The sequence below is a fragment of the Triturus cristatus genome, chromosome 2_1 (genome assembly GCF_964204655.1).
Source record: "Triturus cristatus chromosome 2_1, aTriCri1.1, whole genome shotgun sequence".
In the NCBI taxonomy this organism is placed as follows: Eukaryota; Metazoa; Chordata; class Amphibia; order Caudata; family Salamandridae; genus Triturus; species Triturus cristatus.
The window spans coordinates 394,765,931-394,781,567 of record NC_140581.1 but is presented as its reverse complement, the minus strand read 5'-3'; the positions used below and the strand labels follow the sequence as shown (position 1 = coordinate 394,781,567).

General features: G+C 43.6%; 1 protein-coding gene across 8 annotated transcripts in view; it reads right to left on the bottom strand.

Annotated features, from left to right (window-relative positions):
- The window catches only part of KIF2A (kinesin family member 2A), a 418,450-nt gene that overhangs the window by 124,957 nt on the left and 277,856 nt on the right, over positions 1 to 15,637 (bottom strand). For all 8 annotated transcript variants that reach the window (XM_085631560.1, XM_085631589.1, XM_085631578.1 and 5 more), the window contains one exon: positions 14,641 to 14,708. In XM_085631560.1, coding sequence (XP_085487686.1) covers positions 14,641 to 14,708 — 68 coding nt within the window. The remainder of the gene's footprint in view (positions 1 to 14,640; positions 14,709 to 15,637) is intronic.

Sequence of the window (15,637 nt, the reverse complement as noted above, 5' to 3'; positions counted from 1 at the left end):
GGAAGGCATAGCGGATTCCTGAGCTCCACTCTAGGCAGAATGCATCCCCAGGAGAGAGATTTCTAGGGAACTCTAGCCTGCAAAAAAGCAGACATTATGAGTTCTCCGTCATGGTCAAAAGATGAAGCCAGGGCTCTCTCCCCATTGCTGAAAAACATCCTGTGCCCTCTGGGTGTAACTCAATTGTGATTCGCTAGGAGTCGGTGACTGTGTTAGTCTGCGCAGGCATTCAGAGATCCTGCCAGCCACTTACAGTGGCGCATAGCCTCCTGACACATGACTTAGGACCTCACTCCACCCTGCTTGTTGAGGTACCACATCATGGTGGTGTTGTCTTGTGAGTACATGTATAAACCTACTTTTGATCGATGGTATAAAGGCCTTCAACGTCAAGCGGTTTGCCCGCAATTCCAATAAACTAATATAGAGTCTAGTTTCTGACGAAGGCCAGAGTCCTGATTTCTACCCTTTCCCAGATGGCCTACCCAGCCCAGTAGTGATGCATCCATCATACCTTTTAGGTCTGGGTGGCATAAGGAAAGGTCTCTGCCACTGGTCTAATTGCAGTCTAGCAGCCACCACTGTGCATCTTTTGGAATCGCCTCCGAAACTTGGATGGAATCCGATAAGATTCCCCAGGTGATGTGCGCACTTCAGATCCTACTGCAGAGCCTGCATGCGTCATCTGGCGTGATCGACTAACAGGATGCGAATAGTTCCAGGAGCATCAACATCATCCTCACTGAGCTCTAGGACAAAGGCTATCAGGTCATGGATTCTCTGTTCCTGGGGAAGGTACAAAACTGCACCGTATCAAGGATAGAAACAATGAACGGGAGCACGTGTGACTTCAGCACGTTGACAGTGAACGGAAATGATGTCAGAAGGTTCACAAAAATCTGGAGGTAGTCTATTTGGGGCGACACTGCAGTCAACAGCCAGCCATGAAGGAAGACTGGCACACCCAACCTCCGAAAGTGTGCTGCAACCACTGCCATCAGTTTTGAGAACATCTGAGGGGCAAAAGTAAGGCCCAAAGGGAGCACCGCAAAATAAATGCTCCTGGCACATTGAAAAGGGCAGATAATGCCTGTGGGCCTGAAGGGAATATGGAAATTTGCATTCGGCAGGTTCAAAGCTACCATCCAGTCTCCAAGACAAACAAGTTCTTGGCCTGCGTAAGCATCCTGAATCTGTTATTCCGCAGGAAGGTGTTTAGAGGGTGTAGCTTTCAAATAGGATTTAAGGCATCTATCCTATCCGTTTGAGGAGTTGCACTCAGTTCCTACTTCTGAGGTTGAAGTCCTCCCTGTGGCTCCTTTGGCCCAAAATGGCCTGTACTTCCTGCTCAAAACTGACATTTGATCTTCCGTCAGCTGTGCTAATGGGCTTGGAAGGTGACGCAGGGTACAAAGAAATGGGAGGGTGCAGCCCCTTTGGTCAATTTGAAAGATGCATGTTTCCCAAGTGATGTCTCTACACCTTTGGAAACAATATCTGACCCTGTACACAAACTACACAAAAGTAGTTTTACAGTTGAGGGCTGTGGAGGGGCGGGGGACTAAGCTGCATGGGGGACCCGATACCCTGAAAGTTGCCTCTGGGAGCCTTGGCGGGGTCTGGCAATAATAAAAACTTCTGGTATAGCCCCAAAAGGTGCTGAACGTTTGGGAAAATTGAGCAGACAACCCCCAAGTAACGTGCTGTGGTGTGATTTTCTTCAAAGCGTTCCAGGGCAGAGTCAGTTTTCTCACCGGAGAGGTGAGAGACCTAGAATGGAATGTCTATTAAGGATGAAGCCTGGACATCCCCCGAGAAGCCGGCAGACCACATCCAAGTATGGAGCCGAAACATCACACTTGTGCCCCTTGCCAATCCAAGCAATCGGTTATGTCACGTCAGACCGAATAACACATTTTGCTACATCCCGGCCATCTTGAAAATTCAGACTACAGACATCAGGAGGACCTCTGGAACTGTCAGTAGCATTTGAGCTACCATATTCCACTAAGTATGGGTGTAGTGACCCAGGAGGCAGCTGGAATCGAAAGATCGTATAGAAAGGCTGGAAAAAGAGAACATGTGCTTGCCAAATGTCCCCATGCACTTGGATTTGGGGCCAGCTAGGATTATAGAAACAACGAAATGTCCCCATGCACTTGGATTTGGGGTCAGCTAGGATTGTAGAAACAACGTTCGGGTCTATTCCGCTGGTGGATGTGTGTACCAAAACTCTCCAGCATTGGATATTGAGTCAGGCAGTGGGGGTTGCCCAGCACTGGTCTGTGGCGACGAGCTACCAGACTACTGACAGAAAACCCAGAACATGGTTTTACCCAAGTGCTGAAGAGGATATCTGTGAGGCAAGAGAGATTCAGTAGGTGCCTTGCCAGGCTGGAGAACCTCTGTGAGGATGCTGGTCTTTATGCCCATGGTAGAGAGCTGCAAGTCAAGCACCTCTGTAGCCCATTGCATGACAATGGTGAAATAAGCACTCTTCTCTGTGGAGGGACCAGGGGGAGAGACAATTCTGGTGTCTGGTAGGGGGTGTCTAGACCACGGTCTCCCTGTAATTCTGCATAGCAATTGTTCTCCTGTTACTGTGGGACAAACTCATCTCTCTTAATCATAGTCATTATGAGCCAGACTAAAGGCCTCTATGGATCCTTGGGGTCCAAAAGCTTGCTGGAAGGAACCAGAAGCGTGCCAAATATGCACAGAATGGCTTTCCTAAAGGCCTCGATCGGCAGATGGACCAAGAAATTCTGGTAGCCGTAGGACCAGATCAACAGTAGGAAGTCATGACTTCACCTACAAAGGAGCCACCTCAAACCTATGACTTAATTCCACCTCATTTCCCAGGTCTCTAGAAACTAGAGAAAACTTTACTGAAAAATCCTAAAACCCCAAATGAGAGGATGACAACGATATAACAGAAGGGATTGAGTACCAATCATAAAAACTGATACAGATGGTAACTTCTAACGGATACTTCTTCCACCCGATAGCTCCTCTGTTGAACAGCTACATTAGCAATGGTACCGAAACACATAGCAACTGTGGAAACTTAAGAACAAATCAACCACGCATCAAGAAAAGACTAACTGCATCAACCAACAAATATCTAGTAAACTTAAGTACTCAATCTCTGATACCCACCTGGCAGATATTCAAAAGCAAACCTCCGAAAATGTCAAAACTAGTAGAACATCTTGTGGACAAATGAGTTGCAATCCTCTGTGGTCTACTTAAAAAGCTCATAGCAATTCAGAATACAAAAAAAACATTGACTGAAATTGCCTGCTTAAATTACTGCCTTTCCAACTTGGTACCAGAAAAATCACAAAAGGATGGTAAACTGTTTGGAAAACGCTTAATTTCATAATGAATTAACCATAGAAGGATGGGGAAAAAATACGACCAGCAACCACCTGTTTTGTCACAAATGAAATTCTATATGGTAGGAAGAATGGTTAAGGGGAGAGAATGTGGCCTAACGGCTAGGGCGGCCGACCTCGGAGCTGGAGAACCGGGTTCGAGTCTCGGCAGGAACGCTCAACATTCTGTGATTCTGGGAAAATCACTTAATCTTCCCGTGCCTACTAAAAATGAATGTGTCCATCTGTAACGTAACTGGTGCTCATGTAAAGTGCTCCGATACCTCCCGGTCCAGTTCGTGCCTTATAAAACTCAAAATAAAAAATGGTTAACATTGAGGACACTGCAGAAAATACGTGAAAGAATCTGGAGCTCACAAGATTATTCTGAAATGCCAGTCTATAAAGCACAGCATGACCACATGTCACAATCCCTCCTGAAAGTGTGCCAAGACAATTTGGTGTCAGAGAGGAACAATTGTTACTTACCTGTAAACAGGTGGTTCTCCAGTATTGGTGTCTTTCATAGATTCACATGCTTGAATATTCCCCGTCGTCGGAGTGGGAGTCCCACGGTAAATAATATAGCAATATATACAGCCATAATATATATATATATATATATATACATATACATAAGTAATCATATAAAAACAGAGATATAAGTAAGTGATAACATCAAGAATGTCCCTATATGAAATCTCCATAGAGATACATGGAAAGAGAAAAAAGACATTCGCTGTCTATCTCTGTCATTATTTTAGTCCAAACTACGGCCAATCAGGCGCCAGCTCCTCTCTAGAACCTTCTCCTCAGAGCTCCTCACCTCAGATTTTCGTAGGACCAAAGTGACTTTTAGAGTGTATGAGGAGAAGAGAGCCTCTGAAGGAAGGAGGGAGGGTCGCATGTGAATCTATGAAAGACACCAATACTGGAGAACCACCTGTTTACAGGTAAGTAACAATTGTTCTTCTCCAGTATTGGGGTGTCTTTCATAGATTCACATGCTTGAATATAGAATAGCTAGCAGTAACAATCATCATTGTTTCCATGATCACACAGCTTCGAAATTGTAATGACAATCAATCTTCTTATGCATATGACAGTACTGAATAACTGTAACAGTATAAATGCATCATTATGTCAATTATAAATGGAAACAATATGGAGGAGGGAAGGAAGAGGCTCATCTTATTTAAAAAGATTGCGAAGCACTGCCTGCCCAACTGCAGCATACTCCTCGTTTAAAGATTGTCAAGCAATAGTGTCTTGTAAACGTGTGTCTGCTCGACCACGTAGCTGCTCTGCAGATCTGATGCAAAGGCACTCCAGCAAATAAAGCAGTTGAGGAAGACATTGCTCTGGTGGAGTGAGCCCTCACTGGTGACTGCAATGGCTTGTTTGCCTTTTTATGGCAGAAGACGATGGCAGCTGAAACTCAACGTGCAATAGTTGGTTTCGTCACTGGACGACCCTTGTGAAAGCGTCCAAACGCTATGAATAGTTGATCAGTCTTTCGTAAAGCAGCCGTTCTGCTGATGTAGAATGTTAAACATCGTTACACATCCAGGGAATGTAATCTCTGCTCCGCAGGAGTTTGCGGATTAGCAAAGAAAGTTCTTAAAATCACTGGTTCATTAATATGAAAGTCTGAAGGCACCTTCGGCAAGAAAGTTGGATTTGTACGCAATACCACAGAATCTGGTTTGAACTGTAGGAAAAAGGTGGATTTATTGTAAATGCATGAATGTCACGGACGCGACGTGAAGACGTTAGCGCCCGAAGACGAGCCACCTTACATGTTAGATACTTCAACTCGACCTTGTGAATCGGTTCGTACGGTGGTCTCATTAGTTGAGCCAATACGATGTTCAGATGCCACAATGGAGGAGGGCGTCTAACAGGAGGAAAATTGCAAAATAACCCCTAGAAGAATTGATGGATAATCCTTGAAGAACAAAGGGAAGTTGAACCATCCTGACGGAAACGGGAAATTGCCGCCAGAAAAAACCCCTAAAGGTTGCATGAGAGAATCCGGAGTTAGCGAAATGCAAGAAAAAACGGTAACAATTGTTCTGGATTGGAGTGAAAACGGGTGCACCCCAATAGATGCACACCAGTGGAGAACCTTTTCCACTTTAATTTGTACGTTTTCACCGTAGAAAGAGCCCTCGCCTGAGCCAAAATGTCTCTACAGTCCTGTGGAATGTCTAAATGGGTAAATTCACAGTGCTCAGGTTCCAAGCTGATAAGCTCAGTGAGGAGGGATTCGGATGACAATTTTTTTTTTTTTTTTCTTGTCCATCGTCAGAGATCTGCACGAGGATGTAGAAGGATTGGTTCGCATTGAGACAGTAGGAGTAGTTCTGAGAACCATGCCTGTCGAGGCCAACGGGGGGCTATAGAAGTAGATGGCAAGGTTGCCTCCGCATCTTCCACAGAAACCCGAGGTATGAGTAGGATTGGGGGGGAAGAAAAAACGTAGTCAAACAGATTGTACCAGTTCATCAAAAAAGGCATTGCCCAGAGATCCTTTGTGGGGATGCCAGCTTGCGTAATCTCGGCATTTCCGGTTCTCTAGTGTGGCAAAGAGATCCAGCTGTGGGCGACCCCATCGTTGAAATATCCTCTCTAGAGTTGGTTGATGCATCTCCCATTCGTGGGTCGATGAGGAGGACCTGCTCAGGGAATCCGCCAGGATATTGGATACTCCCGGTCGATGAACTGCTGCAATCGTGATGCGATGGTTGACAGACCAATCCCAAATCGACTGAGCTAGTCGAGACAGTTTCGGAGATTTTGTTCCGCCCTGCTTGTTTATATAGTGCATGCAGGTTGTATTGTCTGTCTGTATCAGGACTGATTCTCCTTGGATTAAAGGATGAAAAGCTTTGAGAGCCAGAAATATATAGCCATGAGTTCCAACCTGTTGACGTGGCAGGTTTTTTGACATATTGACCATTTTCCTTTTATTGATAAATCCTCCAAATTAGCACCCCATCCTTCCAGAGAGGCGTCTGTTATTGTCATGTCTGGTACCATTGTCAGAAAAGAAATGCCTTCCGTTAGATTTAACGGTTGTGTCCACCACCTTTGCGCCAACCTCATCCGATCTGTGACGTTTACAACATCGTCTAAAGAACCTGTAACCTGGCGTTCTTGGACATCCAGTACTCCTTGGATGGGGCGTGTCTGTAATCTGTAATGAGGGATCAATGCATGATGACGCCATTTTCAGAAAAGACTTCAATATTCTTACAGAAACGGATCTTTTTGATCTGATAAGGGTTACCAGTCGGAGAATTTTTTTTTTTTCTTTTTTTTAAAACGGTCTTGGGAGAGAAGTGCCCTTGCTGACACTGTCAGTTGCTCCTAGAAAATCCGTGCGATGAGAAGGCTGTAGATGGGACTTTGTGGTATTTATGGAGAGCCCTTAGGCGCGAAAACACCTCCTGTCAAAGATGTGTGTGTTGTAGAAGTTGAACTTTCGATTGTGATTTTAGGAGATAGTCGTCCAGAAATGGAAAGATCTGAACACCCTGGAACGTAGGACGCTACCACAGGGGCTAGCACCCTTGTAAACACTCGAGGGGCCGAGCGTAGTCCGAATGGTAATACTTTGAACTGGAAAATCCTCTCGACCCACTCGAAAACGAAGAAATTTCCGATGTTGTCGTAGTATGGAGATATGTAAATATGCATCTTGGAGGTCGATTGTTTCCATGAAATCTCCTTGTGAAAATAATCGCAAGATCTCTACAAGCGTTCGCCTACGAAAAGATTGTTTCTTTAGATACCTGCTGAGAGCCCTCAGATCTAGAATGGGCTTCCATTCCCCCTTCCTTTTGGTGATAAGGAAGAATCGGGAATAAATCCTTTCCCTCTTTTGAGATCTTGGTACTACTCCTATGGCTCCCTTGTGTTATAGAAATTGAACTTGTTGTAACAGTTCTTTGATATGAGCCGGTGGTAGTCCGGTAGGTGGTGTGGGTGGAGGGAATTTGATGAACTCCAAAGTGTGACCTCTTTCTATAATTTCCAAAACCCAACGGTTCCTTGTATGGAGGACCATTGAAAATAGTACCGATAGATTCGACCTCCAATTTTTTGGGACTGATGGAAGTCATGTCTCTTAGGAGTGTAACCCTTGTAAGAGGATTTTCCTCTGTATGTCTTGGAAGACTGCTGTCGAGAAGTTTGCTGTTGGTTAGAGGAATATCGGTTTGAACCCTGGTTATAAGGTCGATATTGATTGATTCCTCTTCGAAAATTAGAGGAGGTGCCGCGTCCGCGTGCACCCCGAAAGGGCTGTTTTCAAAATTGCAATGTGCCCAGAGAGCGAGCAGTATCTGTATCTTTCTTTATCGATTGGAGAGCTTCATCCACCTGATCTCCGAATAAAACTTCTTTGTCATATGCCATGGTCTTTGACGGTTCCGGCAGTTGCTCAACTAGTGTTGACATATCCGCCCATACTTGACGGTCCTAACGACCCAGGATGGCTAAAGCATTAGCCGCTCTCACCATGGTGGAAGCCATCGAAGAGAATTTTCACCCTATGGCATCCAAACGACATCCACCACGATCAGGTGGTGCAGTGATCGTAGATGCAGGGTTTCTAGCCCGGCGTTGCGCTGCCTGTGTAACTACAGAATCTGGCTTCGCTTGACCAGTGAGGCACGCTGGTGCTCCTAATGGTGATTTGTACTTTTTCTCCAATCTAGGCACCCGTGCCGGAAGACTATGAGGCCTTCATAATCTTTTTGCCTTCCTCTCCAATAAATTCGATTATAGGGATTGTATGTGTTTGTTTAACAGGCTGATTTTTGAAATCGTACAGGAAATAATCCTTCGTTAATTTGAACGTTAGTGCTGTCCTATCCCTTAACTGGTGGAACTTGCATATCAACAGGTGGTGAGTCACCAGGTAGCACCGGAGAGGGAGATGGTGTTTGGGCATGATAGTTATCCCACTCCGCCATACCATCATCATCATCATCGCCACCATCATCGAGAATCTCACCATCCTCCCTGTCCTGAGGAATTTCTTCTTCAGTATCATGAGGAGGTACTGTCCGAGTTGAAGAATGTCTCAGCGGTACTGTAGGTATTACCACAGAAAGTATTGGAGCCGGTACCGGTTCCGATATAGTTGTTGGCACCACTGGAGTAAGCGGAACCACAGACACTTGTGGTGATAAAGGAAAAAAAACGCCGATTATAGTCGTCCAACATAAGTTGCAGAATAGTTATCAGTGACAATGGTAGCGTCGCAGTTTGTCTTCCGTAGGAATTTCTTCCTGATAAAATTGTTCGTCACTATTATCTTCCTGGCATCTTATTACTAAATCTAAGGGACTGTGTGCCGTCACAACCGATTCAGCTAAACTTTCTTCTGAATCTTGATCTGAGTCAGTGGTAAAACAATGGTGAAGGAAGGCGGGAATCCTCCACCGATATAACCTCACCCGACATATCTTGTCAAGTACTCGGTGGTAATGGTATTAAAGGAACAGCAGCAAAGGACGAAGTAGTCGCTGTATATGTGGAAGAGATTTGGATTTTTAATGACCTTTGTGCAGAAGTCGTCTTTTTTAAACCCCTTATTTTCACCGATGAGACTGCAGTCGACGGGCTCTGAGGCATAGAAGGCTATTGAAGAGATCTTCGTAGACTGAATCGTCGACGTAACCATCGTCGACGGAACCACCATCGAAAGATTCATTGCCGACAGAACCATCGTCGACGGAATCACCGTCGACGGAACCACCGTCGACGGAACCACCGTCGACGGAGCCACCGTCGACGGAGCCACCGTCGACGGAGCCACCGTCGACGGAGCCACCGTCGACGGAGCCACCGTCGACGGAGCCATCGTAGACGGAGCCATCGTAGACGGAGCCATCGTAGACGATGAAGCCATTTTTTTTTTTTTTTTTTGAAAAACTGGAAAGTTGAAAACCTCACTAGCCTGAGAACTATGTCTCGTGGGCGACACAGCAGTATTCAAAGAAGAAGAAGTGGCAGATGTCATAGTCAAAGACATTTTCTTCTTTTTAAGGAAAGGAGTAGGTAACTCCTGTACACTACTGCGTTTTGAGGCTGTGTGGGAACGGCCAGAAGTAAAGTTTTCTACCTCAGAAAATTACTTCATCTTCATCCTTAAGTCTCTGGAGCCACAACAAGAGACGGCCTTCCCTGTCTTTCAGAGTTTTTGTAGAAAAATTCTACAGAATTTACATTCACCCACTTCATGGTTAGGGTAAAGACAGTAAATACACTTACTGTGTGGATCTTCTGAGAATAACGTAGCTTTCCACAAAAGAACAAGGTCTAAACAAAGACTTCTTACTTGAAGTCATCCTGAAGAGAAAAAACTGAGCAGAGCTCAGGGAGACTCCCTTTCACACGACGTGCGGTAGAAAATCTGAGGTGAGGAGCTCTGAGGAGAAGGTTCTAGAGAGGAGCTGGCGCCTGATTGGCCGTAGTTTGGACTAACATAATGACAGAGATAGACAGCGAATGTCTTTTTTCTCTTTCCATGTATCTCTATGGAGATTTCATATAGGGACATTCTTGATGTTATCACTTACTTATATCTCTGTTTTTATATGATTACTTATGTATATGTATATATATATATATATATATATATATATATATATATATATATATATATATATATATATATATATATATATATATATATATATATATATATATATATATATATATATATATATATATTATGGCTGTATATATTGCTATATTATTTACCGTGGGACTCCCACTCCGACGACGGGGAATATTCAAGCATGTGAATCTATGAAAGACACCCCAATACTGGAGAACTCTTGATATATCGTAGCACCCTTTCACCGCACTCACTCCCCACCCAAGGTGACTGGTTTAAGTTCTGGAGAGGACCGAAAACCCCTGTCCTCTATCTTGGCAAGGGCCATGTATAAAAGTCGAGCAAACACTTCTAGAACAGTCATGTTAGTGCTCCCTCCAACTTCCAATACTTAGCTATCTGTCAGACAACACAATTGCCGTTTGCCACCTATTTACTTCTCAGAAGATTCCAGAATGTTGTAATAATCCCCACAAGGATTTTAACACTGAGAAATTTTACAAAAAAAATAATGTTCAAGCCACCAGAATCCAACACACTGAACCACATGCCTATTCACAATGACATCCCATAGTCTGTTATAACGTCCTTCTGGATCCAATGCATAAATATTATAAATATTATATATCTACAATTCTTTACCTTACCACATTGGCAAGGCATGATTATGGCTTGATCAGTTACCTCTTCCTGTCTGTTACAGGCTTCAAGCCGATAAAAGACATATGTACACACTACATTGTGCACATCAATTTTGGTTAGGAGGAAAAAGAATCCTTGAATTGTTATGCACATTGATATCATCTCAACAGGTCTCTTGGAACATTTCTGGTTCCAGTAATACATAGGAACAGCACGTTGTAGTGTTAAGCTGGGTGATGTTCCATACATATGTTATGCTGTGCATCTCTTTGGCAAATTTCAACTATAAATCACCAGTGCGTGTTACCAGGCTTCTTGCTCGTATAATTGTAATTGTTAAGGTTTACCCGGTAATTAAGCATACTCTTTTCACTCACTGAATTATAGTGCATGTTAGAAAAGCGATTTCTGGTTGGCTAGGGCTTGCGCCTAAGTCAGGCAGAAACCATCACTCTAGTCAGGTCAAGGGAGTTACACCCCAAAGATAACCCCTGCGCACCATCTTGGTAGCTTGGCACGAGCAGTCAGGCTTATCCCAGAGGCAATGTGTAAAGCGTTTGCGCAACACACACAGCAGCAACATACTAGGCACACCACAAAAGAAACTCCATACAAGGTTATATAAAAATACCTTTGTATTATCCAAAACACATTAGAATCATAATCACACAATATACACTGTGCCAACTGGCACCAGGTAGGAATTCACAGGGAATTATATACATGACAGGGCCAATCGGGCCACTGTCAGAACCATCACAAAGCACAAGTAGCAAATATAAAACACAACCAGTAACTACTGGCAAAATACTGTACTCCGCATAAGCCCTAGCAGCATAAACGCATTATGTCTGCAATACATTAGGCATAAAACACATTATGCATAAATCGCAATTTGGAGAGCACCTTGGTAACACTCCCCAGGTGCATACATCACCTTACGCATACACGCATTATCCAATCTTTTAGGGCCTTGCACCCAATCAGCACACATAGGTACCAAACATGACCCCAGGCCAACTGGCCTTTCTCTGGGGCCCAAATGCCCTTTGTCCGAAATATCGGGGAGTAATGCTAAAGCCTTCCAAGAGGCCCTCTGGCTGCCACAGCAGCAAAAGCAATGTGTGTAGAGCACTGGGGTAGGGGGTGCCACTCACCCCTTCCTCATTATCAAAAGAAGAAGTGACCCCCTTCGTTGCAGCTGCCCATGCTCTCGGCATCAACTGTGCCTTTGGGGGGCCCCCTTCAATGGGGCCCATAGGGTGCTGCTCTCGGCACCTACAATGCAGCCAAAACGAACTCTGCACTGGCACTCTCCGTGCCTCTCAAGTCCCAGTCAGGAAACCATATTGACCCCACTCACTGGGGCTCTTTGGGAACTCCTCTGGTCTCCGTCGAGTCACTCCCTCGGAATTAGACAGAGAGCGGCAGAAAGGGGCCTGCGAGACTCTGCTCTTCACATCTGGTAATGCACCTGGAGCGAAGTCTCCACCGATCTCGGCTTCCTTAGAACCCTTTCATGGGGTTACAGCCCCAGTATATATACTTAATTTTCCTTTGTCTGCCCTTGGCACAGGGCTTTGGGAACCAGTCTCAACTGGTTCTGGGGGGTAGTGGAGCACTTTGTTTACCGGGCTCCTCTTCCCCTTTGTCAGGTGGGGGCTCAGTCATCAGACACACTACAGGGGCGGAGCCAGCATTCACCCAGGCAAGCACAGACCTATTCAGGGTCAGGGGACTCCTCCCACTACTCCAAATGCAGATCTCCTATTCAGCCTCACCCTGCCCTCCCTGGAGCCAGACACACCTCACCAGCCCCTGTCACTCCAGAGCCAGACATGCAATACACATGGCAAACAGAAATGCCAACTTCTAAAAGTGGCATTTCTAAACTAGCGATAATAAATCTGCGCACACCTGTGCGCCGCATTTATTATTACTATTCCAAACATAACAAACTTGACCACGCTGCTCCTCTCATATCAAGAATTACCACTGAAACACTTATCAGGGAATCCACAATGCATTCCTATGAGAGGGCAGCCTCACAGCAGTCAGAAACCAAAATGGCTGTTTGTCACTACCAGGACATATCACGCACTTAAGGTACATGTACTACCTTTTACCTACAATGCACCCTACCTATAGGGCTAGATAGGGCCTACCTTAGGGGTGACTGACATGCAGTAAAAGGATGGTCTCAGACGTGGCACACACTTTATGTGCCATGTCACAGCGGCAGTAACACTGCGCGCACAGGCCTGCAATGGCAGAGGCCTGAGACAGGTTTGAAAGTCTACTTTGGTGGGTGGCGCAATCAGCGCTGCAAGCCCACCAGTAGCATTTAATTTACTGGCCATGGGTATCTGAGATACCACTTTACAAGGGACTGACAGGTAAATTAAATACGCCGAACAGGTGTAGACCAATCTTACCATGTTTACCACAGAGAGCACACCCATTTTACACTGGACAGCAGTACTAAAGTGCCCAGAGTCCTAAAACCACCAAGACCATGCCAGAAAAAAGGCTAGGAGGAAGGCAAAAAGTTCAGGGATGACCCTGCAAAAAGGGCCAAGTCCAACAGTACACATTTAAAGACTGAACGCCCTGGCACCCATTTCCAAGCTGTTCTTCTCTTGTTAGAGAAGGGTAAGAGTTTCATATAGGAAATCTACAGAAAGACAAAAAAAATTAAGAAACCCATGTGCCGCCTTGCATCTGTTTGCTGTGTTTATCATCACACGGCTGGGTTTAAGCAGCTTTTATGTGGCCTTATGAAGAAAAAAAGATCCAAAGCTACACTGATTTTAATTAGGTGAAAATCAGTATATATTTCTCTTAGCCATACAGGTGTAATACTATATTTCATCAATATGAATTTGCATTCCAACATAAGCATAACAGATTGCAGACTGAAGGATTTGTTTATTACTATAAACATTTTTTTGCTTATTCTTATCACATTGATACTCCTTGGCTACCACACAATAATGCAAGATTTCACAGAGAAAGATGAGGAGAGGGTAATTCAGTCTCTAGTCCTGAAGAAAGCTATAGAACCCAGTTGTGGCTCCAGTTTTTTGGCTGAAAATGTTGAATGATTTATATTGGGGGGATGGTAACCACCCTTAACATCCACTTACATTGTAATGTTACTACAGGAGACACAAATAAAACCGAGTCTAATAGTTAATTTGAACAGTGTTTTGGATCTTGCCTACCCCAACAACTATAAAAATAGCAGGAGCCCACTGTGTCGGGTGAGAGTCTTGCGTCCACTAAACAAAAATCTCTGTAGACATAATCCAATTTAGCTTTAATTGATACGCCATCTGATTTCCCTACCTTAAACCGGTCATGCTTGTTGTCTGTATATTTAACGCTGGGACACGCTATTCTAAAATCTCTTACTGCTCTTTGGTTTTCACAATTTCATTGACCATATTCTGAACTCCAGCACTCCAAGATGGCCAAAAGGTAAGAAATAGTACTCTTTAAATCGGCAACATGAAAGGGATACCAGAACACAAACCTTGATGTAACCATATCAAGTTGGAATTTATGACTATAAGTAGCTTACAGTTCTCTAAAAAAGAAATATTATGAGCCAAACTCAAGAGTACATTGTGCTCTATACAGTTGGATCACAAAACAGTAAGTCAAACAGTAGTTTTTTTTCCCCTTAAAGCAAGTACTTCAGTATTGATTACACAAGTATATTAGGATGTTACGTTTTGAAATCTACACCATGAATAAGGGAAAAACTGACATTTCAACCACGAGTTGGGAAACAGTGAAGACAAAAAAGTAGGAGGAAACAGTGAAAGCAGAGAAATATTGATGGGAAAGGAAAATAGTTAAATATTTTACAAGTACAAACAATTAAAAACATATATGCAAAGTTAGATCAATAAAAATGTCCTACAGTGCACAATTTCCATATTACACATTAAAATACTTCCATTCTGAAAACAAAAAACATACCTGTTTGCGTATCTTAAAGTATTTAAAGTGTTTTCACAGGATGCCATTCCTGGTGAGATAGTAGCAATCTGTGGAAATTTAAATAAGATTTTAAATGAGAAAACGACAAACGCGAACTAGGTCGAAATTACAGCAGAGATCATTCCCTTTAGCATAATGTATATATTTTTGTGTTAAAGGAAAACCTACTAGTCACACAAAATATCACATCTATCGGACTAATTTCAGGAGTTAAAGGCCGAATCATTATAAGGGTACATTATTATTACGATTGGCTCCCAAAATGTACCCTTCCTGTACGATCCCTTAACTTCCATCCAGGAACTCGCTAAAATGGACCAAGCCGCTCGTGGAGTTCATGGAGGGCCCAGAGAACTGGTGGCACAAAATTTAGCAAACACATTTACGCCAACTTTCTCATATTGGTGTCATGTTAACAGCAGAGCTCACTCCAATGCTGATGATGAATCATACAGATTAGAACAGACTTTTAAAAATGGAAAACTAAATAAAAATGTTCAGAAGGTGAGATGAATAATTAACAAATAAAAAGACAACCACAATTTTACATGTAGTTGTAATTTGATTACAGCCAGTATTTAAACAAAATGAAGCTTCAAAATGCAGTCCATGAAAAGGAAAACCAGATCAGTTTGTGGGCAATCACAAGAATAATAGAATTTAAGATGTTTGAAGGTACAATTATCCAACCTAGGGTTTGAAACGCAAAAAGTCTCCAGAAACACTTGGGTTTCCACATACACTGTTCTTCGGAAAACATAAATGCACCATATTGAGAAGCTAAACATAACTTTACAATCACTGTGTGAAGGGCAAACAAAAGGGCATTGACATCCATGACAACTGAGGCACTTGCAAACACAGGACAAACAATCAGCAACTACCTGTCTACAACAAAGCACAAGAGGAAAAATGTTGACAACAGTATCACCATCCACATTTTTATTTACAATTTACAGATTCATACCAAAATACA